Source organism: Halichoeres trimaculatus, unplaced genomic scaffold, assembly GCF_033239565.1.
Source record: "Halichoeres trimaculatus isolate MK-OKI-2021-1 unplaced genomic scaffold, fHalTri1.1 fHalTri1_scaffold_10, whole genome shotgun sequence".
NCBI lineage: Eukaryota > Metazoa > Chordata > Actinopteri > Labriformes > Labridae > Halichoeres > Halichoeres trimaculatus.
This window is the reverse complement of record NW_027437187.1, coordinates 13,197,165-13,224,286: the sequence shown is the minus strand read 5'-3', so window position 1 is coordinate 13,224,286 and position 27,122 is coordinate 13,197,165. Positions and strand designations below refer to the sequence as shown.

General features: G+C 40.9%; 1 protein-coding gene across 1 annotated transcript in view; it reads left to right on the top strand.

The window, feature by feature from the left end:
* The window catches only part of lonp2 (lon peptidase 2, peroxisomal), a 33,621-nt gene extending 10,108 nt beyond the window's left edge, over positions 1-23,513 (top strand). Inside the window, exons 4-17 of the mRNA XM_074678243.1 lie at positions 878-1,009; positions 1,140-1,262; positions 1,348-1,511; positions 3,579-3,673; positions 4,616-4,734; positions 4,839-4,978; positions 8,673-8,814; positions 9,073-9,223; positions 11,422-11,548; positions 11,780-11,922; positions 17,947-18,032; positions 18,465-18,672; positions 18,749-18,939; positions 22,452-23,513. Coding sequence (XP_074534344.1) covers positions 878-1,009; positions 1,140-1,262; positions 1,348-1,511; positions 3,579-3,673; positions 4,616-4,734; positions 4,839-4,978; positions 8,673-8,814; positions 9,073-9,223; positions 11,422-11,548; positions 11,780-11,922; positions 17,947-18,032; positions 18,465-18,672; positions 18,749-18,939; positions 22,452-22,682 — 2,052 coding nt within the window. The 3' untranslated portion in view covers positions 22,683-23,513. The remainder of the gene's footprint in view (positions 1-877; positions 1,010-1,139; positions 1,263-1,347; positions 1,512-3,578; positions 3,674-4,615; positions 4,735-4,838; positions 4,979-8,672; positions 8,815-9,072; positions 9,224-11,421; positions 11,549-11,779; positions 11,923-17,946; positions 18,033-18,464; positions 18,673-18,748; positions 18,940-22,451) is intronic.
* The last annotated feature ends 3,609 nt before the right edge of the window (positions 23,514-27,122 follow it).

The window sequence follows — 27,122 nt, the reverse complement described above, 5'->3', positions numbered from 1 at the left end:
AAAAAAAAATCCAACAACAAAAGTAGAAAGGTGAACATAGAACAGTCTCTTTGGGGAAAACTGTTCATGCAGTGCTGTGGGAACTACAGGTCAGTGCAGTCTTCTTACATCTCCTTATGTTCCTGTTTGCTGGGCCACAAATTCTCATCCACATCACAACAAAGATCTTCTCTGTCCACAAAAAGTTTGAATGGTTTGGGACACAGTTATTCTCCCAAATGTTGGCTGCATCCCTCAACCAACCTCAGCTGTTGTGAACTGATGACTGAGAACATGGTCCACAGGTCTGATAGATCTTTATTGACGTTTACAGGAAGTTTGTTGCCACTGTCTGTACAGAAGAAAGTACACATCAACTTGCAACTTGATGGTTCATGAGATGCAACTTTGAGCAATTTCAGAAAACTGTTTGATCATTGGTTGATCCAATAAGATTGACCAGGGAGCAATTTACCAATCCAGACAGATTTAGAAAAAAACAGAATTGTGTGGAAAGATGCTTGATATGTTATGATAACTTGTTCAAGCTTTTTGCATGTAAAGAACTGTGCGATGAACTCATGACTAAATGTTGAGGGGGTCAGACTATTCATCAGAGACCCATGATAATCCATTTTGATCAACATGACATAAGCCATTGATAATGTAGGAAACAACAGAGAATTGCACGTAACCATTTGCATGGATGTCCAAAAACATTTGCAACTCGTTCAAAGAAATTAGACCTGCTGAGATAAAAATTTCAATTCTGATCTGAGAAATGAACCAATGCAACTGAGAAAAAACTGTAACTGCAAGCACATGATCTGCGATGACAGCAACCTGTTGTACGGAGTCTAAACTGAACATGGCTGTGTCTCTGCTTGTGTTTGTCTAGTTGTTAGGTATGTTGGACATGTCTGTCCCAGTGGTGGCCAAGTTCAGGCGACTGTTGGACAGTCTCCCCAGAGAAACTCTCCCTGATGTGGTGGCCTCTATGATTCGCACTTCAAACAAGGAGAAACTGCAGGTGAAGAGGTGTTTGAAGAAAATGAATTTTAGGCACAGATTTGTTGGGTAGATTGATAGTAGAGATGTTGTAGTGTGGGGGTTTTGTTGTATTTTTCCATCACTTTCTGTCCTCCCTGTGTTCTGCAAAGGTCCTGGATGCAGTGAGCTTGGAGGAGCGTTTTAAAAAGGCTTTGCCCATGTTGAACCGGCAGATAGAGGGACTCAAACTGCTGCAGAAAACCAGGAAGAGAAGTCCGGACAACGAGAAGAGGGTAACAGACCCCTGTGCTTCTGCTTCTATGTCCAGTTCTGTCTGTAATGATTTCCCTGCTCACCTTTGTTTCATTTTCATTCAAGGTGTTATCAGTACGCAAAGGTGGCGTGTTCCCAGGCCGACAGTTCAATCTAGATGAGGAAGATGAGGATGAGGATGGCAATGACACTGCAGTCTTGGAGAGGAAGGTCCACGGGGCCAACATGCCTGAAGCGGCACTCAAAGTTTGTCTCAAAGAGCTTAAAAGGTGAACCTTTACCCACAACCACTCTTTCTTTCTCATTAGTGACAAATCATGCTGAATGAAGCTCTCTCAGTTACTTTTGGTCTCTCATACCCGATGGTCAGGTCTTTGGGCTTTTTTGCCTTTGATTGGACAGGAAAGCACAGCGGACAGAGCAGGAAACAGGGTGATAGTGGAGTGACAGACCTCAAGAGTGATCTAGGCCATCTGAGCTCTGTCTTAGAGAGAAAGAAAGAAAATTTGTCTGCATTATTTAGTAAAAAATGTAACATTTATTATCAGGGATGAAATTATTTCACAATCTTACAGTTCAGTTATATGGTGGAGTTGAATCCATGGTATGATGATTAATATGGATCATTGATGTCTTCATGAAATGGTAGTAACATGTTTTGGTCCAAAAAGCCAATAAATAAAGCACAGCAGCATTGTTTCCAGGCTCTCATAGCCCCCCTGTTCAGAACAGTCTGATTTAATGAGCGTGACCTTCATATGTAAATAAGCCACCGCTGATACCGCCCCACTCTGCCGCGGAGAACGGCGCAATGTAACCATGACTACTGAGCTCCAAGTGCACAATGTTAAGAAAACAGCGAAGCTCGTTTACTTTAACATTACAGGCTAAAACAACAGGCTAACCGCAGCTAAAGTTAGCATCCTGAAGCTAACACAGAGACATAGGGGGACACTGAGGAAAAGCTCTTACATCTGCTCCACAGCACACAGCATTTAAAATACTCACATTTCCAGGGTCCAAGGTTTGTTGGTGAATGGTTGGTAATGCGCCTGGATTCAGGACCAGTCTATTCGCTAGCTCTCTGTTGTACTGTCCAAAGTTGGAAAAGCAGTCGGCCGTGAAGTGACTAGCAATCAAATGCAGTTTACTGAGTGTAGCTGGAACATTTCCTTGATAAATGAACTCGAGCCACTTAGTCTTGTCTTCATCTGAGATGGGAAGCTTGAGCATGGAACTATGTGGCTGTTCACAGCCAAATACAGAGCAGTGATGGCCCTTCAACTTTGGCATTCTCCTCCCTGCTGCTGGGGAGATTTCTCTCCAGCAGCAGGGAGGTGAGTGGGCAGGGAGGAGGTTTGGGGGTATCTGCTCTGGTGGACCTACCAGGCCAGACTTGCTCCTGATTGGTCAAAAAAGGGAATCGCTGACGTCTACAAATCCCCAAAATCCAAACAGCTCGTTTTAGGTCAGGGAGTTACATTCACAAACATTACTAAGTACTGGTTTTGTCATTAAATGTCACATTTTGTGGGCTGGGAGGAAAGCCAAAGACCCACAAATTTCACTGTAAGGCTTAATAAAGCGATTTTTGCACAATATGGGACTTTTAAGTCCACTCATCCTTGGAGAGTAAAATGCTATGTACTTGCTGAAGCTGTTATGTTGCAAAGACTGCAATCCAAGAAAAGTGTCTATGCCTTACTTTCAGTAAAATTGTCTTATTAGACTTGATATGAGCCACATCTACCTGACAAGTCAAGAAAAATGTTGTTTCTAGATATTCAAAGGCAAAAACCTAATTGCTTATAAAGAAAAAAAAACAACCTTCCAACGGGTAAAAAATAAGTAGTTTAGTTTCTCATATTGAAATGTACTCATTTAAAAAAAATGGGCAAGAATTTTTTTCTTACCACATCATCAGAATTTTTAAAGAAACTTTAGTGTGATTTTTGTCTTTTCATATCTTGCGTTAAGTCATTTTTCTGGACTTATAATGAGACAATTTCTTTGTCTCTTTGTATGGAGCATGTGGTTTGGGTTTACTAAACTATGTTTGTGATGGAGATTTATGTTTTATGTAATTTATACTAAAAGGGGCTGTGCTGAGTTTCCAAGTGGCCTTGAAAAAGTCTTCATTCTAGATGTGCCTGATCGTAACCCCCAACTTGAAATGAGATTATCAGCCACAATATAGGTTATTTCAAAAGGCCACTTCATAACTTTGTGGTTGAAATCATCAGTCTTTAATATATGATTCCAAATCACAGCCTGAGTTGTGTGTATGTTTCTCTCTCTTTTTGTAATTTACTTTCATTTGACTAATTTTTACCCAGACTGAAGAAAATGCCTCAGTCTATGCCTGAGTACGCTTTGACCAGAAACTACTTGGATCTGATGGTGGAGTTACCATGGAGCAAAAGCACTAAAGGTAAAAAAAAAGTCTCAAGATGAAAGAAATGCCAGACGTATCACGTCGTGTCATATTTGTAATGAACAAAGACCCTTTGGCATATTACAGCATCACTTCTGGTAAAGGTAAACTAGTAAAACCCTTACCCAGAGAAAGATTTAAAAAACAAACCGCCTGATGAGAATAAATGGAAAGATTTCTTTTGACAAATCCTAGAAGTTCTTTATTGCTATCCAGAAATCTGAAATCCTTTGTGTTTTCGGTTATACTGAAATTGGTTAAAGGCTAAAGCTGCACCAATAAACATTTTTGTAGCAACACCACACATCTTTAACTGTTTCAAGTTTAGACCCACAGCTTCCATGAATCCATTTCACTGCAGTGATCAAATGTTTCAGCTCCACAGAGCAGAGCGCCACAGATACAGCCGACCAGCTGGTGTGTAGGGTTTAGCATTTAGCAGTTAGCCAGTCAGATTCTGAACTCACAGACACAGAGCTACTGCTGCTACATTTTATATTGAATGTACATTTGACAGAATCCAAATGAACTCTGTGTTACTCTGTACCTTCTGGCTGTATAAACTGAGGTGAAACACTTGTTTCAACAGGCTCTGGCACTGCTTTGCTTTGTTTCTGCTCCTGACCACAGTCTGCCTCTGAAACCATAATCTCAGCTCAGTGGGTTAGATCCCAAGGTCAGAGTTCAGCATGTGCTGCAAATACATTTGAAACATCTTTCTGACAAACAATGTGGGAGAATTCTCTGGCCTCGAAAGAGGAGAAAATGTTGCCAAACCATTCTGGGATGCTTTTCCAAAACTTTCAAGTAAACTGTTTTCTATTGTCCTCTTTTTCCCTCTCACTTGCTTTAATTACAATCCCTGTTCCTGCAGCTCACTTCACTGTTTTTTGCTATTTCTGTCTGGTATCAATCCACACACTCTCACACACACTGCAGATTGTTTGGACATTGGAGCTGCTCGTACTCTTTTGGACAACGATCACTACGCCATGGACAAACTGAAGAGACGTGTGCTGGAGTACCTGGCTGTCAGACAGCTTAAGACTTCACTGAAGGTGCTTTTCAAGGATCCATGAATCAAATGTGTGAAGCAGAAGCAGACTGTTTTCAAGAATGAGGTTAAGTCCGTCATATTTATCTGCCTGTTTTGTGTCCCCAGGGCCCCATCCTCTGCTTTGTTGGGCCCCCAGGAGTGGGGAAGACAAGTGTGGGACGCTCCATAGCCAGGACTCTGGGCAGAGAGTTTCACCGCATTGCTCTGGGAGGAGTCTGTGATCAGTCCGACATCCGGGGACACAGGTATGCCTGAGAGGTGACAGGAAGTCAGTGTTGTGATCACAGTGAGGTAGCTCTGAAGCAGCCCATCATTAAATTATCAAGTCTCAGACGTTATGATGTGCCACAGCAGTGTGAGTGTATGAGCGCAGCGCTCTGAGCTGCTGAGCGAAGCTTAATGAGTGTCATATCTGGACTGCGTTTCAAATACAGACATCAAAAACACCACTATAAAGACACAGCTTGTGAGGAATAAAAAGCATTTCTGTCTGAAAGGAGTAATGAAATTATGTAACATATTTAGAGCATGCTGGCTTAAGATACATTCAGGCCTCCTGCTGGTTCATCTTTTAGCTGCACCTGTGAGCAATTGACAAGTCAGATGATTGAAACAGGCATGTTCACTTTATGGCTTTCTGGATGAAAGGCAGCTATTATCAAGATATCTTAGGACATTTATTGAGCTGGACAGCACACAAGGGCAGGACCTCCACAATGTGTATGTCAGGAACACATGCATTAGCTCTGAAACAAAGGACGGCTGTCAGTAATGATGATAACTTATATGTTGAGTGTACCAATCTTTGGTCTGTCTTAAAACACAAAGGACAGTAAACTAAGCAAGGATGGTACAAATAGCAGCAGAATGTTTCAGTTAAACCAGGCTTAAGTTTTCAATGTGAAGCTTTCTTTTTTCATTTAGCTCTAAACCAAAGATGCCTCCATGATTCACTGTTTTTACATGCAAGAGAAAGGTTATTCAGGGTTTCCATCAGTGCAGGCTTTAGTGCTACTTAAAGGGGCTGTGAGGAGATTGAAAGTGATCTTGAAAAAGTCTCCCTTCTAGATATATGCCTGATTGTAATCCACACTTTAAAATGAGATTATCAACGCCAATATCGCTGGTTACAGGTTATTTTAAAATGCTACTTCTTATCTTTCAGAACAGGACCATATTGATTTAGGTCTAGGTCTCTGACAACACCACACCAGGTGATAAAGTTTAGTAGAGAAAAGAGATAAAACACAGAGCTTTGTGTTTCCCTCTGCTGAAAACAACTTCTGTGATTAATTTTGTAGTGATGGTGGACACAGGAGCCTAACTAGAGCAGAAGAAAGCAAAACAGGAGAGTGATACAGCCCCAGCTAAAGGCTAATTAGCTTTTAGCTCAGGATGTATCTCTCTATAACAAAGGGACTGAACTGTATAATAATGTTCATACCAACCCACAGTCAGCAGTTATTCTGCAGTGGTCTGTTCAAACTTGAGAGTCTATCAATAAAATGAAGAGTGAGGTTACGTTAGCTCTGCTTGGTAGATGATTAGCAGGACATAGCTAACCAGGTTTCACTAATGTCACACATTACTGATATGTCACACAGCACCGGGCTACAAGCTGCACTAAACATAAACAGCAGCTAAACTTCTTACAAACTGACAGTATTTTCTTATTGTCACATTAGCCTACAGATACGTCGGAGCACCACGCTAACATATAGCCGTCTGCTACAACGTTTGCTTGATGTCATGTTTTAAACCGTAGCGCTACATAACTGTACTGTTAAAGTTTTAAGGTACTTTGTGTAAACACTGTCTTTATGCATGTTTTTATTTAGACACTATTGGTGCAATCACATGTCTGTAAATTGTATACTTAATTAATAAAGAAAAAAAACTTTACTGATAAATACCTTACCTTAGCGCATTGTATCCAGTAAAACGTTGTCTTGAACAAAGAAAATTTGTTTTGATCTGATCTCCATTTCATTCCAAAACAAACACACACCTCACTAAAAGTAATTTACAACAGTGTGCGAAGACTCTGGACCACCAGGTGGCGAGGGACTGCAGTTAAAACAGATCCTCCTCATAGCACCTTTAATGGCATTGCCAGCTGACTTTTCCTTGTTTTATTCAGTTAAATCTCTTTCTTATAATTAGACTGGATAAAGAGTTTTAGCATGCTAGGCTAAAGCTTAAGACAGTTTGCGTTGTTGCACCTAAAACAGCAGAGCATTGCACTAACACTGACTGAAGATTTGAAGCCTTGTCTGATCCTTAAGTGTCCACGAGAGGTTTGTTCCCAAAGCAGAGCACACTCCATCAAAGCCCCCATTAACATATTTGTGTTTACATCTGGATTTTATATAGTAAGCGGTAATAACTTGATTATGTTTTATTAAAAAAAGTTGTGAATAAGGAGGCATAATGACACTGCAAAACTAAAATGCAATGTAGCAAAAGTCTTACTGGACTTAAAAGAAGCCATCTCCTGACAAGCCAGAAAAAACATTGTAATAACTTATTTCTGAATATTAAAAGACAGAAATATTGCCTGAAAACTTTCTTGGAATAAAAATAAATTCTTTGTACAAGAAACTAAACAAGTACTTTTTTTCCCCGTTGGAAGATTTTTTTTGTCGTCACAAGCAACTCAGGTGTAATTTTTGTCTTTTAATATCTTGAACAAGACATTTTTTTTCTTGACTTGCCAGTTGAATGTGGCTTATATTAAGTCTAATAAGACATTTTTTTATATAAACAATTATTGATTAATAATTAGGTTTTTTTTTTTTTTTGCGGTGTAGGGGCACAGCTGATCTGACAAACTATAGCCATTAGACATGCATCCACACTACTTTGCCTCTCCGCCAGTTTCTACGCTACTTGAAAGTCATTTAGAGTCAGCGTTTTCTAATATGGAGACTGTCATCAGAAAAATACTGTTGGATTATCAAGAAATCCAGATTTGTAGAGCTGTTAGAGTTTTCTGGACTGATGGTTCAGAGTGATGTTTTAATGTGGGTAAATCCAGCTGCTGTTAGTAAATACCCAAACAGAGACCTCATTGTTTGCCTCTTACATCATGCATCGTGTAAAGATAACTAACACAAATGACATAATGAGAAGCAGTGTATTCACAACACTTAAGCTCATTTCTTTAGCGAGTACTTCTACTACATTGAGTTGCAGGTGCCCCTCAGCTAACCTTTGACTGCACTGTTGATAGCTTAGTATGAGAGTATCTCTGCTTATTCAAAGCAGACAGAAAACAGACGATCTGGTGCATTGTTTGCAGTGTACTCTATGCTGTTAGCTTTGTATGGTTAAAAAAAAACATATTTTGGATTATTCCAGAGTGTGCTTGTGTGTGTCAGAGAAGTAGCAGAGCAGCAGATTGGGTTTCACACAGCAGGACTCATTGTGGTGTTGTGAGGGAAGACCAAACAGAGTTTAGGCACCTCTTCTCAGTCAGATGTTAAACATGTGTCTGGCAAACCAACAGGAGGAGTGCCAGAGATATAGAGAAAGGTTCCTCTTTGCTCATTTTCTTCAACTCTTTTCTCCCCCTTTTCTCAAAGCATTCTCAGAAGGTCAAATCACTCCTGTGGAGTCTAATTCAGAGTTTTATTACATGCCTTGTTTCTTTCTTGGAAGACCAGGAACTTCACATCACATACCTCCAGCTGGTACTCATTTAAATCTGGCTCGAATTTGTCATAGATGACACTGTGTCTGAAGTTTGATTTGTGTTGGGCAGTAATGTATAATTTGTTTCTGGTCTGAGCTACGATGGTAACTTGGCCTTAGTGTATACACGACTTTATTTACTTTTCATGGTGCCTGTGGTGAAGTGAAGTTTGTCCTGAATTTGTCAGAAATTAAAAGCTAATGTTTTGACAGTAAGCCAATACTTCAAGTCCACCTGTCTTCCAGGCGTACGTATGTTGGAAGCATGCCAGGTCGCATCGTCAACGGACTGAAGACAGTGGGTGTCAACAATCCGGTGTTCCTCCTCGATGAGGTGGACAAACTGGGAAAAAGCCTGCAGGGGGATCCTGCAGCTGCTCTGCTAGAGGTCAGCTCTGTTTCTACGCCCCAAATTACATTTGGATCATAATTCTCTGGATAATAGGACTATTATTTCCTGAGACAGACTTAAAAGCTTCTTTTAAACTTTTAACTAGCGTTTGTTCTACTTCTTCTCAAACTCATTTTAGTTGTTTTTGTCTGTCCACACAAATTCCAGGAAACATCAGTTTTTCTTCCTGCTTAAACGATTCTGTTTGATTCAAACGATTAAAGTAACTGAGATTGTTTCCAAATGTGTCTGAAGGTCCTGGACCCAGAGCAGAATCACAGCTTCACAGATCATTACCTGAACGTGGCCTTCGACCTCTCCCAGGTGCTCTTTATCGCCACTGCAAACACCACAGCCACCATTCCCCCTGCTCTGCTGGACCGGATGGAGGTACTGCAGGTTCCAGGTGGGTTTAGGTGGAGAAAGTCACCCTCAGGAAGAAAACCCATGGACTCTTTTTGATCCTGTGGCCAAACTATTGTTCCAGGAACTAACTTAGAGCAGAATGCATCAGTGAAAACAGATGAAACAAACCACCCAACCACAGGATCCAAAAAGATCTTTTTCTTTTCTTTACACAAGTACAGTTATTCTTAGGGTAATTGGATGGGTTACTGTTAGATTTAAAGATTACACCCATTACTATTTAATTAATGTCTTCAGATAACTATGATATGATTTAATAATCATTCACATGGTTGGTCTTTTAAACATAGGCCCCAATTCTGTGGGTGCTTTGGAGCCAGAGCACCCACAGAGAGTGCTGAGCACCAATGTGTGCCGGTTATGCCAGTGCATCCTTACTTTTCTAGGGTGTGTTGCTATAAACTCTGTTTTGTATTTTGTCTCCTTAAAGCTCCACAATGAGCAGTAAGAGCAGAACTGATTGATCAGATGCTGATGACTGGCAGATTGGCTTTAAGTACAGCGCATTGTTCAGCTACAGAGGGGAAAATAAGTATTCAACACGTCAACTTTTCACTCATTACATTTATTTCCAAAGCTGCAATTCAAACTATTTTTTTTACCAGACATTGATACTACCTCAAATAATTCACACATGAAAAAAAAAATCACAATGTTCAAGTCCATAAATAATGATTATGTGGAAATAAGTACGATAACACAGGAAAAAAAGGATTGAACCCACCATGGAAAGGCTGTATGCTTTGGCAAGGAAATGCTTCATACCACCTGAAATCTGTCAGTAATTATTACTTGAACTTCCAATTAGTGCAAACCAACATCAGCTGGGCCAGAGCAAATTGATGGTCCTATAAAAAAGGTTGTTTTATCACCAAGCAGTTAAATACGACACACCTCATGATGGGTAATGGCAAAGAGCTCTCTGAAGACATTCACAACCTGATTGTTGCTCAGCATCAGAATGAAACTGGTTACAGACTTATATCACAGCACCTGAATATTCCAGTTGGCATCATTGGGGCCATTATTCACAAGTGGAAGAAGCACCACACAGTAGCTTCTTGCAAGATTTCTGACCAGGGAGTCAGAAAGATAGTCAGAAGAAAACCCAACGAGCCAAGGACCACCCTGAAAGTGCTCCAGAAAGACTTGGAGGCAGCAGGTATAAATGTTACAGAGAAAACAATAGGAAATGCACTCCACCGCCATGATCTCTATGGACGCTCAGCCAGCAAGACTCCATTCCTCAAGAAAAGGCATGTTGAAGCTCATTTAAAGTTTTCTAAACAGCATCATTGCAAACAAAGGCTTCCCCACTAAATATTAGATGATAGTTAGCATGCTCAATACTTTTTTTCCTGTGTTATGGTACTTAATCTCACATAATCATCATTTATGGACCTGAACGTTGTGATTTCTTTTCATGTGTGGATGATTTGAGTTCATACCAATGTCTGGTAGAAATTTTGTTTGAATTGCAGCTTTGGAAATAAATGTGATGAGAAAAAAGTTGACACATTCAATACTTATTTTCCCCACTGTATCTCATCTCAGGGGTGTCGGATTTTAGATTTGTTTTAGTCTGAACTGTTTTCTCTCAGTCCCCTAGAGACAGTTGCATTGAGTAAATAGCATAAGAAGAGGAAAAGAAACTTGTTGGTGTTGTGCGTAAAACTGGCAAGATTACATGACTGAGTGTGGGTGTGGGCATTTATGCCGGATGCTGCTGTATTGTCTGTGTGCTAGTCTGTGCACTTGCTATGCTTTTAAATGACGTAAGTTGCTTTTGGCAGTCGTGCGAATTTTGAGCACCCACCAGCACAAACATAAATCAGCGCTTGTGCTTGTAAGCCTTGCACTCTGAGTTTGTGTTAAGCCTGTAACACTATCTGTCTGCACAGTTTGATGGCTGAATAATCTTTTCAGACATTTTTTATGAATGATTAACGTAAACATATGCAGTGTAACATAAGCTCAAGTTATGCACATATCCCCTCCCTGTATCAATCAGTGAGGTCAGGTTTGTGATTGAGGGGTAATTAAACAATAATTTGATAATAATAATCATCTCAGGGACTTTACAAATAATGTACAATAGGTCTATCTACAAGTTTTATTTGTTTTTTTCAAAAATATAAAATATGTGAGATTTGCGTGTGTGTGTGTTTGTATTTTCAGGCTACACTCAAGAGGAGAAAGTGGAGATAGCTCACCGTCACCTCATCCCAAACCAGCTGGAGCAGCACGGATTAACACCTCAACAACTGCATATACCACAGGACACCACTCAGGACATAATCAGCAGGTAAACGTATACACACACACACACACTCACACACACACACGCACATGTAAACACACAGACACGTAAATCTGCTTTTTTGTCAGGGCCTTGAGTATTCAACTTTTTAAGGCTGATACCTACAAATAAAATGTTTTTTCATTGCTAATATCATTTTGTTTTTCTGACTCACGCAGTTGACACCTTCTACCACTCCTCTTCCTGTTTTTAAAACTACTTTATCTGATTTCTCAGGTACACTCGTGAAGCAGGTGTGCGCTCTCTGGAGAGAAAGATCGGGGCCATCTGCCGTGCAGTGGCTGTAAAGGTCGCTGAAGGTCACAGAGTCACCAAGACTGAGGAAGCTCTGACACCCGAGGCTTCCACACAGCAAGGGGGTAAGGGCTGCTCCTCTTGGTCTGTGGAGCCTTTTACATCGTTAGTGGTGTTCATGTGCCTTATCATTCATGTGTATGAGTAGCTCATGGTCTGTCTTCACACACACACTCAGGCAGTTTTCTACTGTTTAACTGTCTCTCTGGAGGCACGTTATTCAAAGAGCTATAAACAGACCTCGGTGTGTGAGGCCCGACCCTCCAACTTGTCATCAACTAGTTTTGGGGATCCTTACATGATGACCTCATCATTTCAGCAAATCTCGTGAAAATCTTGTGTTTTATTTTTTTTTTTCAACATACCATTTTGAGCAGTTTACGCACACATTCAAAGATTTCTACAACTACAAATATGTAGAGGTTTGAAAATCTGCATATTAAGAATGAAAAAACAGCTTTTGTCGGAGGGTGTTATCAGTGTATCATTACTTCATTTCATATCTGTTTTAGAATCCAAAATCAGAAAACAAATAACGGCCTATTTTTTTCTGTTTTGATTTTGTTCTAAAATTAAAAATATAGTATGAGAAAATGGGATTACTAAGGGATTGGTGTTCTATTCATTTTTGGTTTGTATCATTTTCGATGTGTTGTGACCTAGGAGTTGTTGACTTTTTTTTTTCTCAGGAATGTAAGTCAGTTTCTACCGGGTAATTCCTTTGATAGGTGAATTGAGCAGCAGGAAAGCTAACGTTTCACAGTTATTATTTTTAGTTTACGTTTTTGTTAAGGATGGCGGATGTGTACGAGCTTTTTACAGAGGGGATCCGTGTCACTCTTAAGAGGCATCAGTAACATGACGTTTCTGCCTGAGGTTGTGTTGGATGCAGAAACTTCTGACACTCATTGCAGAGCATCTCCAGACACCCATCTCCTGCAACGTCTCTGAAATGTCTGTGTGGGTCTTACCAGCCTCGAACAACTGCTTAGTGACATCGGTGTATTGTTCTAGTGTGGCCATAGTGGTCTATTTATTTGTCACTCACTGTATATCGCCTTATCTATCTCTGTGAATAGGTTTCAAGATCCACGCAGTTAAAGACTGGCCTCCCTGAGGACAAAGTCAACAACTCTCGGGTCACAACACATCGAAAATGATACAAACCAAAAACGAATAGAAGAAAAATCCTATGAAAATTAAATTCTCTTATACTCTATTTTTATTTTCTAAACAAAATCAAAACAGCGAAAAATAGGCCGTTATTTGTTTTCTGATTTTTTATTTGAAAACGAGAAATGAAATAACAAGTCGTTATCTGTTTTCTGATTGTGGATTCTAAAACGGATATTAAATGAACACTGATACACTGATAGGGTGTCAATAAGTCTCTTCACAATTTAAAATAAAGTATTACAAACGCACATGAAAATACAAATACAAGGAAATTGTTTCAAATTGAGGAGTAGATACAGAATTTTTTTAAAACCAATTTAACACACATTATTATTAAATGAATTGTTTCATGAAAATTTATAATAACTGCGAAAATCACTTTTTTCAGTTTAGAATTTTGATGTTGAGTAAAAGGAACCTGTTTGTTCATGACTCTTCACATGTCGACCTCTGTGCTCTGGATCTAATCATACCTAATCCTTTTTTTCTTGACACACTGTAAATTCTTTAATACTAGGCCTGTCACGATAACAAATTTTGCTAGACGATAATTTTCCAAAATATTATTGCAGAAAAAACGATATTATTGACAATATTATTTTGATTTTTTTTCCATTTTTTCATTGATGTAATTATGATAAATGGGATAATAAAGTGAGTACACCATATCAAAAGCAAGAAACTTAAATTTCTTAAGAGTATTTAACTGTAATTAAAAGGTCAGGATCTTTTAAATAAAATAAATTAAACAAAAAATATAATAAATTAACAAACAAGAAAGAGAAAAAAATACAATGAAAATGAAATGGACTCTCTTTTAGAAAAAAATACATGTCAATGAAAATAATTAATACTAATCAAAAACAATAAAACATAGACCCTGTCTCGAAAGAAAAAACAAAACTCCAAAAAAAAACAACAATAAAAACTATAGCCTAAATAAAAGGGAGTTTATACAGTTCCTGAATTGTTTGTAACATGTCCTTTTTCCAGTCAATCCGTACTGTCTGTCAAACATTTTTAACATTTCTGGCTTTCAACTAGGGCTGAACAATTTATCGTTTTCAGATCGAAATCGCAATTTTAGACAATGCAATTTTGAGATCGCCAAAGCAGCAATTTTTTGCAGCGCTCCTGACTGACTCAGGATCTGTTGTGTCAAGTATTATACACGTTCTGTTTTACAAATTTGTAGACAATCTATATGTTAAAAGTGCTGGTAAGCAGGTCAACAACACAAAGCCTCTGTTTAGGAGTAGAAGTTGATGAAAACAGATTATTTATCATCACTATTGATGATTAAAAAATCGTGAATTGCAATATCTGCCAGAAAAATTAGATCTTTTCCTAAAATCATTCAGCCCTACATGTGAATATCCCAAAGCTTGATTTGAAGAAAATCGTGAATCGAATTGAAATCAAAATATCTGCCAGAAAAATCGCAATTCAATCTTTTCTTAAGATCGTTCAGCCCTACTTTCAACCGTATTGAAGGGCTGCATTTCTTTGGCAATGTAGCTGTCTTTGAGCGCCCACCATTTGGTGCTTTTATTTCTGTTTACTTTGCAGACCAACAGCCTCAGTAAGAGCGGATTGTCAAAGAACAAGGCTCCGCTGCACCTCCCCTTCTTCTTCTTCGTCGCCACTATTTTCAAACAAATGCGACATATCAGCTTGTTGGTGTTCATCTTTATGGATACTAAGAGTGAAAAAAAAAACAAATCTGAGGTTTGCTCTCCAGCATCGATATTCATGAGTGAATACTTAAGAAAGCACGTCCAAACAAACTGTTCTCTCACAGACTGTTTTCCTGTTTATTCTGGCTCTTTATCTGTTTGATAATTACTCATGTCACAGTAGATTAAACACCATATTTCCCGTCAGCTGCTGAAGCATCTGAAGTGTGTCTGAAGTATCCTTACAAATGCAACTTGATGTGTCTCAGTGGCTGTGTAATGAGCTGGATAATGTGCAACCAGCTGGTCTCTATCAGTAAATAACACCCTCTCAAGTCTTCTGTCAGCACAGCCTGGCTCATTTTAGCTTTTGACTCATTTTATAAAATTAGAGTTAAAATCTGCTTTTTTTTGTATTTTCCTGTTCAATTCTCACTTGAGGAGAAAATTTGTCTGCAGACACAAATGGACACGGAAAGGAGACTTTTGGATTATTCCAAAATAAACAGAAACTAAAGATGTGAATAAGTCTGAGGACATCAGCTGTTGTTTGGAGCTGTTTTGCGAAAAGCTCTTATGTTGCGAGGTAACTGATGTCACCGACCTGCAGGACAAACAAGTGTTTTTGCTTGGCGTGTGTGTTTTGGCTTTTTTCAAGGACAGATGTTTGAGATGACACTGCTCTCTCTTTGATGTATATCCATGTGTTTGGTGTTCCATGAATCTTTGTTTTAATTCTCTCTATGTCTGTGCGTGTCTGTCAGGAAATAGTCTGAGAAAGGCGAGGTTGACAGAGTCTGACTGTTTGCATGTGTAAAATAAATGTGTTTATTTAACTGATGTCAGAAGCCCTGCAGCAACTTAAAATATATTCCTGAAGTGCAATAGTTTTCATCTGACTTTAAAGAGGGGGTATTATATTTTAAAGGGACTGTAAGAAGTTTCTAAGTGATCTTAAAAACCCTTCTAGATATATGCTTGATCATAGTCCACGCTTTCAAATAAGATTATCAGCGCCAAAATAGGTTTCTAAATGTGGCGGTGCAAACTGACAGAGTTTGCTTGTTGTCACGTTTCGAACAGTAGAGCTACGTAACCATTGATAAATAAATACCTCACCTCGTCGTGTTGTGTCAAAGTTGTCCTGAACAAAGAAAAGTAAGTGCTAAAAATAAGATCTGATCTCCATTCTTTTCTAGAACAAACACACCTTGTTAAGAGTCATGTCATCATGACAGTGTATGCAACTCCAGGCCAAAGGAGTTAAAAGAATCAACTTCAAACAGATAGCCGTAACAGTCTCTTTAAAAAAAGTAAAAACCGTGGATGTTCACACTAAAGGTGCAGAAATTCAAACCGATTCATATTTATATGTTGAAGAAATTCCTGAATCTGTCTATGAACTGCTCAGAACATTTTGTTTGAAAATCCCCATGAGATCCTCATGAGACTGGCAGAAATGATGTCATTGCATAAAAGTCTCTGAACTAAATACTGATGTATTAGACGGGTGGGCCTCAAACACCAGGCCTCCACAGTGCTGGCCAATCAGAGGGAAGAGGGTTTATGGAGTGCGGGGCCTTAAAGAGACAACAGCTAAAGCCAAATGTTTTGGACTGAGGCTGAAAAAAGACTGCCAGAGAAGCTCAGCTTCCCCTAAAATGTCCCCCAAAAAGTGGTGATATGTTCTGCTGTGTGTACATTTCAATGACAAAATATGCGCTACAATTCCTTCATCTCTTGTTCAGAATCAGCTACCTATCACAGGTAACTGGCTCCACCTCCTTCTCATTCATCCCCGCAGCGTCTCAGCGCTTTAACACTGTCAGGACGCTAAAGCCGCGTTTCCACCAAGCAGTCCGGGTCGGTTCAGTACGGTTTGGGACAGTTTGGTACAATGAAGCCTGATCCCGCTTGCGTTTCCACAGCAAACTGTGCCTTCTTGTGGTAGGCGGCGTGTAAGCTGGATGCCGAAAGCCATACCTGTCAAATAATAGCATGACACCGTAGCAGCTCGACACAGTTTAACCTGCTATTAAAACCAATAAAGAAGAAAATTGTGACACTGAAAACAAAGAGCATAGATTGAAGACATGCAGCATTTCGTCCTCTCTTTGATACAAAGCGCAATCAAGCTTTGTTTCAGAGAAGTCTGTGTGCCACCAGGAGAAATGCAGCCGCTGTGGGGGTGTGTGACGATTCCTTTGACCAATCAACGGTCTGTAGTGTGTTGCCCCACCTTCCGAGAGTGGATCGGGCCAGTCTGGCACCCATACGAAAGGGTCCCAAAAAAGTGGGACGGCTCCTCTCGGTTTTTGAGGATATGTCCCAGGATGAGACAGTGGAAATGCCGCCAAATGTGCGCCGTACCAGGATGAAACGAACTGGTCTGCTTGGTGGAAACGTGGCTTAAGCTTCTTCTGACTTCAGCAGGGAAGCGTAGAGTGGGTTGTTCCACTGTGGAAACTGGACGGTCATTGGATGAACGCTGGGCTTTGTCCCACCCATTGGACGCTCAGCGTCTGGGGGTCTATGAGGCAGTGGATGCTGGGCTTCTGCATGATGATTGGATGATCTGTCTGAGGCCGAATCCCTTTTTGATCGACAGTGAAATGAGCCAGTCAGCGATCTTGAAGTATAACCCTCCACCGGAGCATCTTCTGAGTTTTACAGTCAGTTGTTTTGGACTGATCTGGAGGCTTTATCGATCCCCAGTGAGTTTACCTTTCTTAAAAACTACGAGCGTTGTATTTAAAGATTCTCTCTCTTTTCACCAATAAGCAGCTACAGCTACAGCTGTGGAGCTTCTCCCCCTGTCACTCTCACTAACAGCCTGTTGTAGTCTCACGTAGCAGCTCCAGCTGCTAACAAGCTGACACGAAGGGTAGAATTTATGTTTCAATTAATAAACAAATTTATGATGTAGGCCTAAAAAAAATGAGCTGACCAGCAGCCACCACTGAAAGAAGTATTTTCTTAAACATTAGTATGAAGGAAAAAATAATTATTTTTATCTATCAATCATGTAAAGCTACCACAGGGTACCCAGAGGGACATAGAAAAAGACAAAAAAAACAAAAAAAAAACATCCCCTTTAGGTTGGAAATGTCCGATCAAAACTTAATACCAAATATTTGTAGCAAACTGAAATTAGCTGTTTGAAACTTTAGCAGGATACCAGACTACCAGCAATGCTCATAACCTCAACATAATGAATTTTACTATCTGTGTGTTCAGACAAGGTGGCACCTCCAGAGATGCCCATAGTGATCGACCACATCGCCCTGAAAGACATCCTGGGGCCTCCGCTGTTTGAGATGGAGGTGAGCAGAAGCTGGATCTTACAGGGCAGAGACTGCAGAGGCTTTCAAAGGCCGTCTTTAATGTGCAGATCTTCCTCACAGCCCTCTTGAATAAAGAGACCGCCTGTGCAGAGGTCCCACAGCTCCGCAGCAGCTGCTGTTGATTGAGTCAGGAAGAGTTGGAAACATCATGCATGATACAGCGTAATGTGAAACAGTATGGTTTGCCTCTGGCTGCTTTTTCTGTCATGTCTTGTCTTTTTCATCTCTCTTTTCTTATTCTCCTCTTCTCGTTCCTCTCTTACTCTTCATCTGTCACTGAAGTCAAGCTGATCTTCTGTTTCACATTCTATGAAATTCAAAGGAGCACATACCTTGTGTTTAGCTTCTCTTTCGTGTTCACTCCAGCTCTTTAGATCATTTATATATGTGTGTTTTTGTGTGTGTTCAAAGGTGTCTGAGCGGCTCACCCTGCCCGGAGTGGCTCTGGGTCTTGCCTGGACCCCTCTAGGTGGAGAAATCATGTTTGTGGAGGCCAGCCGGACTGAGGGAGAGGGTCAGCTCACTCTGACAGGACAGCTGGGGGACGTCATGAAAGAATCCGCCCATCTGGCTATCAGCTGGCTCAGAGCGAACGCTAAAACCTACCAGCTCACCAACAGTGCGTTCACTCCAGGGGTATATCCTTACAGAGAAATAGAAACAAATCTAATCTTGATGTTTTTGCATGTTTACAGTAACCGGAGGTCCAGATCCATTAGAAGGAACCGACATCCACCTCCACTTCCCCGCTGGAGCTGTCACTAAGGATGGCCCCTCTGCAGGTGTCACCATAGTAACCTGCCTCGCCTCGCTGTTTAGTGGCAGATTGGTTCGATCAGATGTTGCCATGACAGGGGAAATAACGCTCCGAGGCCTGGTGCTGCCGGTGGGTTTCACACACTCAACACACTCAGCACATATTAATGTAATAGGGCTTGTACTACATTGATTATTTAAAATACAAAGAGACAGCCAATGACATGACAGCCTCGGCGTGGTTTCTGTTGTTCTCGCCCCTGCCATTAATCATGCTGAACTCACCACTCTGGGAGTTCAGGGAACAGAAGGAAGGCCTGTTTGGGCTGAGTGTGTCAGAGCTATTCAGTATGTCAGTGAGAAATGATCACAGACCCTGAAAGAGGCAATCTCAGGATCAGTTTGGTTGAAACTTAATGATATGGAAAGTGCAAAAGGGCCCATAACAAATCAGATGATGACAGCTTGTGCATCATTCTCTAGTTCAGCCAGCCTCCACCTCCACAGGGTCAAGGACTGAGCTTCTTCAGCAGTCTGTTCAGTCTCTGTCTCCTGGATCCTGTCTGCTCACAGCAGGAGAAGTTCCTCCAATCCAGTGTTGGTGCCTGATGTTGGCTCCGTTAGCCATGTCTGTGAATAGCTTGATGCTACTTTGCCTTCTGGTATTCCCTCTGTTGCTGGGTTAGGATGCATAGCTAGGTCCCCTAAGTCCCCCTATAACAAAGGATGGAAGAGCAGGTCGATATCATCACTTCTTAGCTCACACCTGAGAACCAGCACGTCATCATTACCTCCTTCTCCTCACCTTATCGGGAAACATCTGGCCTTGCACCAGTTAGCATTGACATGGTACAGGCTGCTAACAGCTGATCATATGTAAACAATGTAGCCATGGTTACATGTAGGATCTCCAGACAAACACAGGAGCAAAAATAGTAAAAATATAACTGAAGACACAACCACTTTTGTGTCCACGACCAAAAGATGAACCTTACAAAGTAATGACTTACTCCAAATGCAAAGGTGATGAAAAGGAGATGAAAAGATTACAAGAAACGGACAAAGAAGACAGAGCAGCCGCAAGAGACAGCCACTTGGGCGGCGCCAAGCAACAAGAAAAAGACATGAAAGACATTCTTTAAAGTCACAGAGATACAAACACTTCCAGATGTAACAGCAACACAGCATCAGCCTAGCATGGCTACTCAGTGCAGCACATCTCAAACACAAGACAGTCAATGTTGTAAAGCAAATGTCTGCTAACAACTCTATGAAGTTAAAGAGAAAATGAGATCATCAGCATAAAAAGTGATGCTTTGTAAACAGTTGTTTCTGTGTTGAAGTGCTGCAGGGCAAGGCAAGGCAAGGCAAGGCAAGTTTATTTGTAGCGCGCAATTCATACACAAGGCAAGGCAAAGTGCTTTACAGCTAAAATAAAAAAAATAAAATCACAACAGGCAAAATAAAATCATTGAATAAAATCATATCATAAAACTGTTTTCAGCCGTGATTTGAACGTTGTCAGAGTTGAGGCCTGTCTCACATCTTCTGGAAAACTGTTCCAGATTTTAGGGGCATAAAACTGGAATGCAGCCTCAACGTGTTTAGTCATGACTCTGGGCACCAGCAGGAGACCCCTCCCTGAGGTTCTCAGAACCGAGTTAGTTCATTTGGATTTAGTATGTCAGAGATGTACTTTGGTGCTAAACCATGAAGAGACTTGTGAACAAGCAGAGCTGTTTTAAAGTCTATTCTCTGAGCCACAGGAAGCCAGTGCAGAGACCTGAGCACTGGACTAATATTGTCCTATTTCCTGGTTCTGGTCAGGACCCGAGCAGCAGCGTTCTGGATGTACTGCAGCTGTCTTACAGCTCGTTTTGAGAGTCCAGGGAGCAGGCCATTACAGTAATCTAGCCTGCTGGAGACAAACGCATGGATCAGTCTCTCTAAGTCAAGTTTAGACACTTTTCCTTTAATCCTAACAATGTTTTTAAGCTGGTAAAAAGCCGCTGATGCTATTGATTTGATGTGGCTGTTAAAGTTCAGGTCTGAGTCCAATATCACCCCTAGATTTCTAACCTGGTTACTCACATTTAGAGAGAGAGTCTGAAGATGACTGATAACCCTTTCTCTTTGTTTCTGTGGGCCACAGACAATTGTTTCAGTTTTATCTGAGTTCAGCTGGAGGAAATTGTTGTGCATCCACACACTGATCTGTTCGACGCAGTGACAGAGTGAATCTACAGGCCCATGTTCGCCTGCTGTCATTGACACGTAGATCTGAGTGTCATCAGCATAGCTGTGGTAGGACACGTTATAGCTGCGTATTAGCTGACCCAATGGCAGCATGTACAAATTGAACAATAGGGGTCTCAGGATTGAACCCTGGGAAACCCCACAGGTCAGGGCCATTTGGTCTGAGGCACAGTTACCAATTTCAACAAAGAAAGTCCTGCCCTTGAGATAGGACTTGAACCAGCTTAAAGCGGTACCAGAGATTCCCACCCAGTTTTCTGATCTCTGTAATAAGATCACATGGTCAACAGTGTCAAAGGCAGTGCTCAGGTCCAGCAAAACTAAGACTGAGACTTTGCCTGCGTCTGTGTTCAAGCGGATATCATTTGTTACCTTGATCAGAGCTGTGGTGGGGCCTAAAGCCTGATTGGAAAGTATCAAAGACATTGTTATGTAGGAGAAAGTCAGTAAGCTGTTGTTATACAGCTTTTTCAAGGATTTTGCCTAAGAATGGCAGGTTTGATACGGGCCGGTAGTTATTCAGTACTGTGGCATCAAGACTGCTCTTCTTCAGGAGAGGCTTAATGACAGCAGTTTTTAAGGCCTTTGGAAATGTTCCAGTCTGAAGGGAGATGTTGACCAGATGAGCGAGTTGTGGTAACAAACTGCTCAGCACAGACTTTAGAAATCTAGTCAAGGCAGCACGTTGATGGACTCAGACTGCAGATGATCTCTTCAACTGTTTCAGCCGTTTCACCCCTTGGTGTTTTGCCAGTACCTTGGGTAGAAGTTTAGTGATGTCAGAGACAGTGGCACTGGGATAGCTGCAAGTAACCATTCTGTTCATGCTTATATCAGATACAGCTCCGTCTCCAAGCACAAGAGTATCTTTGACCTTGGCTTGTGGCACAGTTTTTTTGTCAGGGGACAGGTGCCAGGCAGTGAGACTGACAGCATGCTGCCAAAGCACAGCTTGTGTTGTGTAGATGCATGTAGGCCTCCTGGATGGTTCATTGTCCATATGAAGTCCTCAGTTTTAGTACTTGAACTATGTTACACATAAATCCTTATACAAAAACCTTAACTTCAAAACTTCAGTTTAAATTAAAGGAAGCTGACTTTTAAACCTGTTGAAAATCTGACCCTCCTGCTGCAGCTTAACTCATCTCCACAATCCAATTCTTAAAAAAAGTTTAATCCAAACACATCACAAAGATTGCTTAAGATCTACAAAGGCAGAGTGCTCTTTCTGAAACTGCCTGTGATCCATCTTATCCTGTCAGAGCAGGCTTTGAGTCAGTGGTGCTGACTCATAGCCGTTTTTACAGTTTTATAAAGCCTGTACATGTACAAGGACCAAACTTGTCCCCCAGTTTCAACAGACCTGGTTTGATCTGTCCTCCTCAGGTCGGGGGGATCAAAGACAAGGTCCTGGCAGCCCACAGGGCAGGAGTGAAGCGTGTCATCCTCCCCAAACGCAATGAGAAGGACCTGGAGGAGCTTCCAGCCAACGTCCAAGCAGACCTGGACTTTGTCACTGCCGGGAACCTGGATGAGGTTCTTAACGCCGCCATCGATGGAGGTTTCCCAGGAACAGCCAGACCCTGCACACACCCACAGCTGAGCAGCAAACTGTAACACACTGACAACACATGACGTCAGATTTATCTGATGCAGAGGAGTGTGTCAGGGTTCACCTTTGAAACATGTCTGGTTAATAATCTCTAAATGTGTTTGAAGAATCTTTACTTCTGAGATTTTTTTTTTAAATTTGTCAAGAGATTATATGATGTCAACGACACAGCAGCTCAGAGTCATGCTCAAAAGGTGTGCACAACATCAGCTGAAAGGAGGGGTCAGCACTAAGCGTTGCCATGAGAGTGCCTTTAAGAGTTCAGCCTTTCTTATTCCTCTGTTGTGGTTTCCTCTAATACTCACACAGCCAAGTGGTGAGGAGAAGCTGACGGGACTTATTGATTTAGTTTGATTAGTTCAGTTTTGCTGAGAAGAATGAGTAAAATAGAGTGCTGAGCTGATTTAAGTAGGTGAGGATAGAAGATGTGTTGAGGTGGTGTTAATCCCTGCAGTTTGTTTGAACTAACCGTGCAATCACATGGAGTGATGATTTCCTCTTGTTTGTGAATGTATTTTTCTATAATAGATTTTTGAATAGCTATAAATCAGTTATTCCATTTAATGATAAAACAACATACATGGGTCACATGACAACAGTGAGATCTTTTGAATTTGGCTCTGCACACATGATGCGTTTGAAAAGTTTATCTCTAGATATTTTAGAGTGGTTTGATCTGTTCCTCACTGGCAATCTGTGACAGGTACAGTTTGAAAATTAACAAAATAGATGATGTTAAAATCTTCACAGAGACTTAAATACACAGCTCCTAATGTTTATTTCCAACATAATGCACTCTGTCCTATTGAATAAATATTGAATTAAAGATGCTGATATTCCTGAAAAACGTCTTCTCACAGTGTGTCTAAATTTCTGTCTTTGACTGTCTCTAAATCCACTCCTGTACAAAATGGTATCCATGTGTACAGTGTGAAAACATTTTTTTTTCAGCTCTGTGCCCCAGATGTGATGTCCTCTCTTCTCCCTGTAGGGTAGTGATGTGAAACACCAGCTGTTCTATATTTAGACAACCATAAGATAACGCACGGAGGCAAAGAGTTTTATAGATTCATGAATTCCAAACGCATTGAAAAATAATGCAAGTGAAAAACAAAACCATTGAATCACTGCATTGTAAGATTTCTTTTAACAAATTTACAGAATGAAGTGTCTTTGAGCGCCTTAAGGATAAAAATAATCTTACTGTACTGTGGCTGTGCATGTTGACACAGCATCATGCTTACAACCTGCAACTACTGGCACCAGCCACTGGAGGGCAGACATGAGAGCTGTAAATAACACTGATCTCCTTTTACCAGGTGTCTGCAAGCCGTGGCTCTGGAGCCACATGCGGCCCCTCCGGCCCTGTGCTGTGGCTTCCTGTTTTTTTGGAAAATTAATAATGACTATTCAATTAAGCACTTTTTTTTGTCGGTGTTTTTATATTGTTATTCTAAATTTCAAGATTATGATGATCATGTAACATTGAGTTCAATTTTTTGTCGTTCAAAGTACGTGTTACAATTGCTGAAAGCAGGTATTTCCCCGCTGGTGGCTCTTATTTATTATCTTGCAACTGCCATGCACTTATCAAGCCTTTCAACCCAGAGGTGGGCCAAGTATGGATGGGTTTATGTAAAAAAAAACATATCTGAAGCTCCATGTGTTTTCTTTTTTGTGGAAAACCGGGTCCAAATGGCACTTTGAGTGTTAAAGGTTGCCGCCCCTGCCTTATCCATATGTGAGGCACTATCAGGAAAAATTTAAAGTTGTGTGTCAGACCTCCTGACCCCCTGACTGAGAGGTACCATACTCCAAAGCGGTGAGAGTACAGCATGAAAATTCCGCACATTTGTACAACCACCATCAGAGATCATGTTCTCCGCATGTCACTTGATAAGGTTATGTCATAGATGTATTAATCAGCTCACTTAATGCAGTACTTTCTTTAGGTGAGGTTTATTAGCCTGTAAGATGTTATTGTGAAAACTTAAAATTCTCATTCACATCTTATTTATGAAAAAACCCTGAAGCATATTTTCTAGTTCAACTGTCGCAACATACACTGTAAAAGTTGAATAGGTTGAGTTTGCTTGAGAAATGCTTGTAAACATAAGCAATGAAATATGAAAACTTAAAGCAATGGTGTACGATTTGAAGCTAGGTAATTATTATTAACACCGTTTTGAGGCCATTATGGTCCGATGGTCAGATCTACGCAATATAAAAACCAAAAAGAATGAAAAAAATCCATTTAGTATATCCGCTGCAAAGCTGTATAATAGTTGACCAATCCAAACCGCGGTTTGGATTGGTCCGAGTGTCCATCCAATCCCCTGTTTCTGTCGCTTCGCACCGTCATGCCCATGGTCCCTCGTCTTTCCCCACTACCCCTCTCACATCAGCTAGCTGCTCAGCTACCAAAGCGTCTTGGAGCCAGAGAAGACCAGGAAGCTGTTACTGTTACCCTCCACAGGGAAGAAAACAAAAAAGTTTGGGGGAAAAGGCTGAAGCAAGGAAGAATTATGAGCGATACAGGTGCCAACAGAGGCTGAATATTGGAGAAATGTACGACCGGTGGAAAAAGCTGCAGAGGGATTTGGGACTGAAGACTGACGCCGAGACAGCTGGGTTTCTGCTGAACAGGTAATGACTTTGTTTACCACAGTGGGAGATGTCAGCTGAATAACTCTGGTTAGTCTGTGCCTGTACTGGCTAATGACTGAACGCTGCTGGTCGGAACGGGTTGGCTCAGTAGATTTTAGCATAAGTTAGCCACACATCTTTAGCATTGTAAACTGAGCTGGTGAAGACACGCCAGTGTGTTACAAGGAGGATGACTGTCTTATTTGTTACATTTTCTGCTGGCCAGCTTCTTGCTCTGTCGGAGGGGGCGTGTTGTTAGGAGGGTGATACCAGCTGGGGGGTGGGGTCTTGGAACACAGAGGGGAGGGGTGAGTGAGGCTGCATTTTTCAAATGTTTCTCATCAGCCAAACTGGGTTTCAGATCGTAGACCAAAGCTTTAAGTTGATTTGACTCAACATCTTAAGTAGATATAATTATCATGGAAAATCATTCCACTGTATGTCTTTAATCAAATAAACCTGATGCCTATTTGTTACAAATTTTAAAAAATGAAGTAATTTTAAAAAAATGTTAAAAATTCTTGCATATCACTGTAAAACAAAATAAGTTGACTTTTCTCAAAAAGAAAAGATGTGATATCAACAAAGTTGCCTTATGAATTAGATACAGGTAATAATAAAAAAATTAAAGCAGATCTGAACAATTTAATCAGATAACATTTGAAAGTACAGCTGGGTCTCATATCCACTGTTGACTTCTGCAGTGTGCCTCATGGTTTATATATTTTTAAGTGTAAAAATTTTTTTTTTTTTCATTTTTTAAAACAGACAGTTAGTCCACACCACGTAGAGCATGGACAGCTAATCAATGCTACAAGGGGCGCAGACAGCTGGTCCATGCTGTAACGCACAGACAAACAGTCCATGCCACATGGAGCACAGCCACCCTGTGCCACTGCTGCACGTCTTGAAGTACAGCAGGGTCTCATATCCACAGCGTCCTCTCCTCACTCACGGTGACATAACACAGTCTCAGAAACTAATGATTTTAAGTTGTGCTTACTTAAAGAGTAACAAAAGTTAAGTTATCAGTTTCACCACTGAAAACTCAGACATTTGAGTGAATTGAACTTGCCAAAAACAAGTTTTCATAGCTTAATCCAATTGAGTAATTTGAACTTTAGGGTTTACAGTGTAAGCCTGAAATTAAAGCATCAACAGGTCAGAATCTTGCATTTTGTACCTGCCATGTAGTTCCAGTTTCTGCATCAAGGTGTTGCTATTTACTCTGATACTAAAGAAAACAACTCTTGTCTCTGTTCCTGGCTCTCAGTTTCCCCCGCGACATATAAAACCTGCAGTGGGTTTTTGGAGTAATCACATGAAGAACACTGAAGCTGGCGTGTTTCAGTGTTTATTTGTAGCTCTGTAATGAAGCCTGTGTGCATGTTTAGGTGCACTGAATGTATGTCACAACGTGTTCCCTGCAGACACACCCGGTTTCAGTCAAACCCAGCATGAGGACTCCTTCTGAGTCCTCTGGATTTAACTCTACCCTAAACCACAAGCATGAATAGAGTAGAGGGCCTTACCCTATAACATAATTACCCAGAGGCCCTTGGGGTGTGCTTGGAGTGCTGGCAGCATGCCCACTTCACATGGCAGTGTGCGCTCACACACAGAGCTCGTACTGTACACCCTGACGTCAGCATGTGTTAGGTGTGGTCCTGCAGGCAGACTGGACCCCTGTGACCACATGATGCCAGGGGGGAGACTGGAGAATAGGTCTGGAAAAGTCTTTAACTCAGTTTGTAACCCAGTTTTATATTTACGTATTGTATTTCTGAGCACAATAAAAG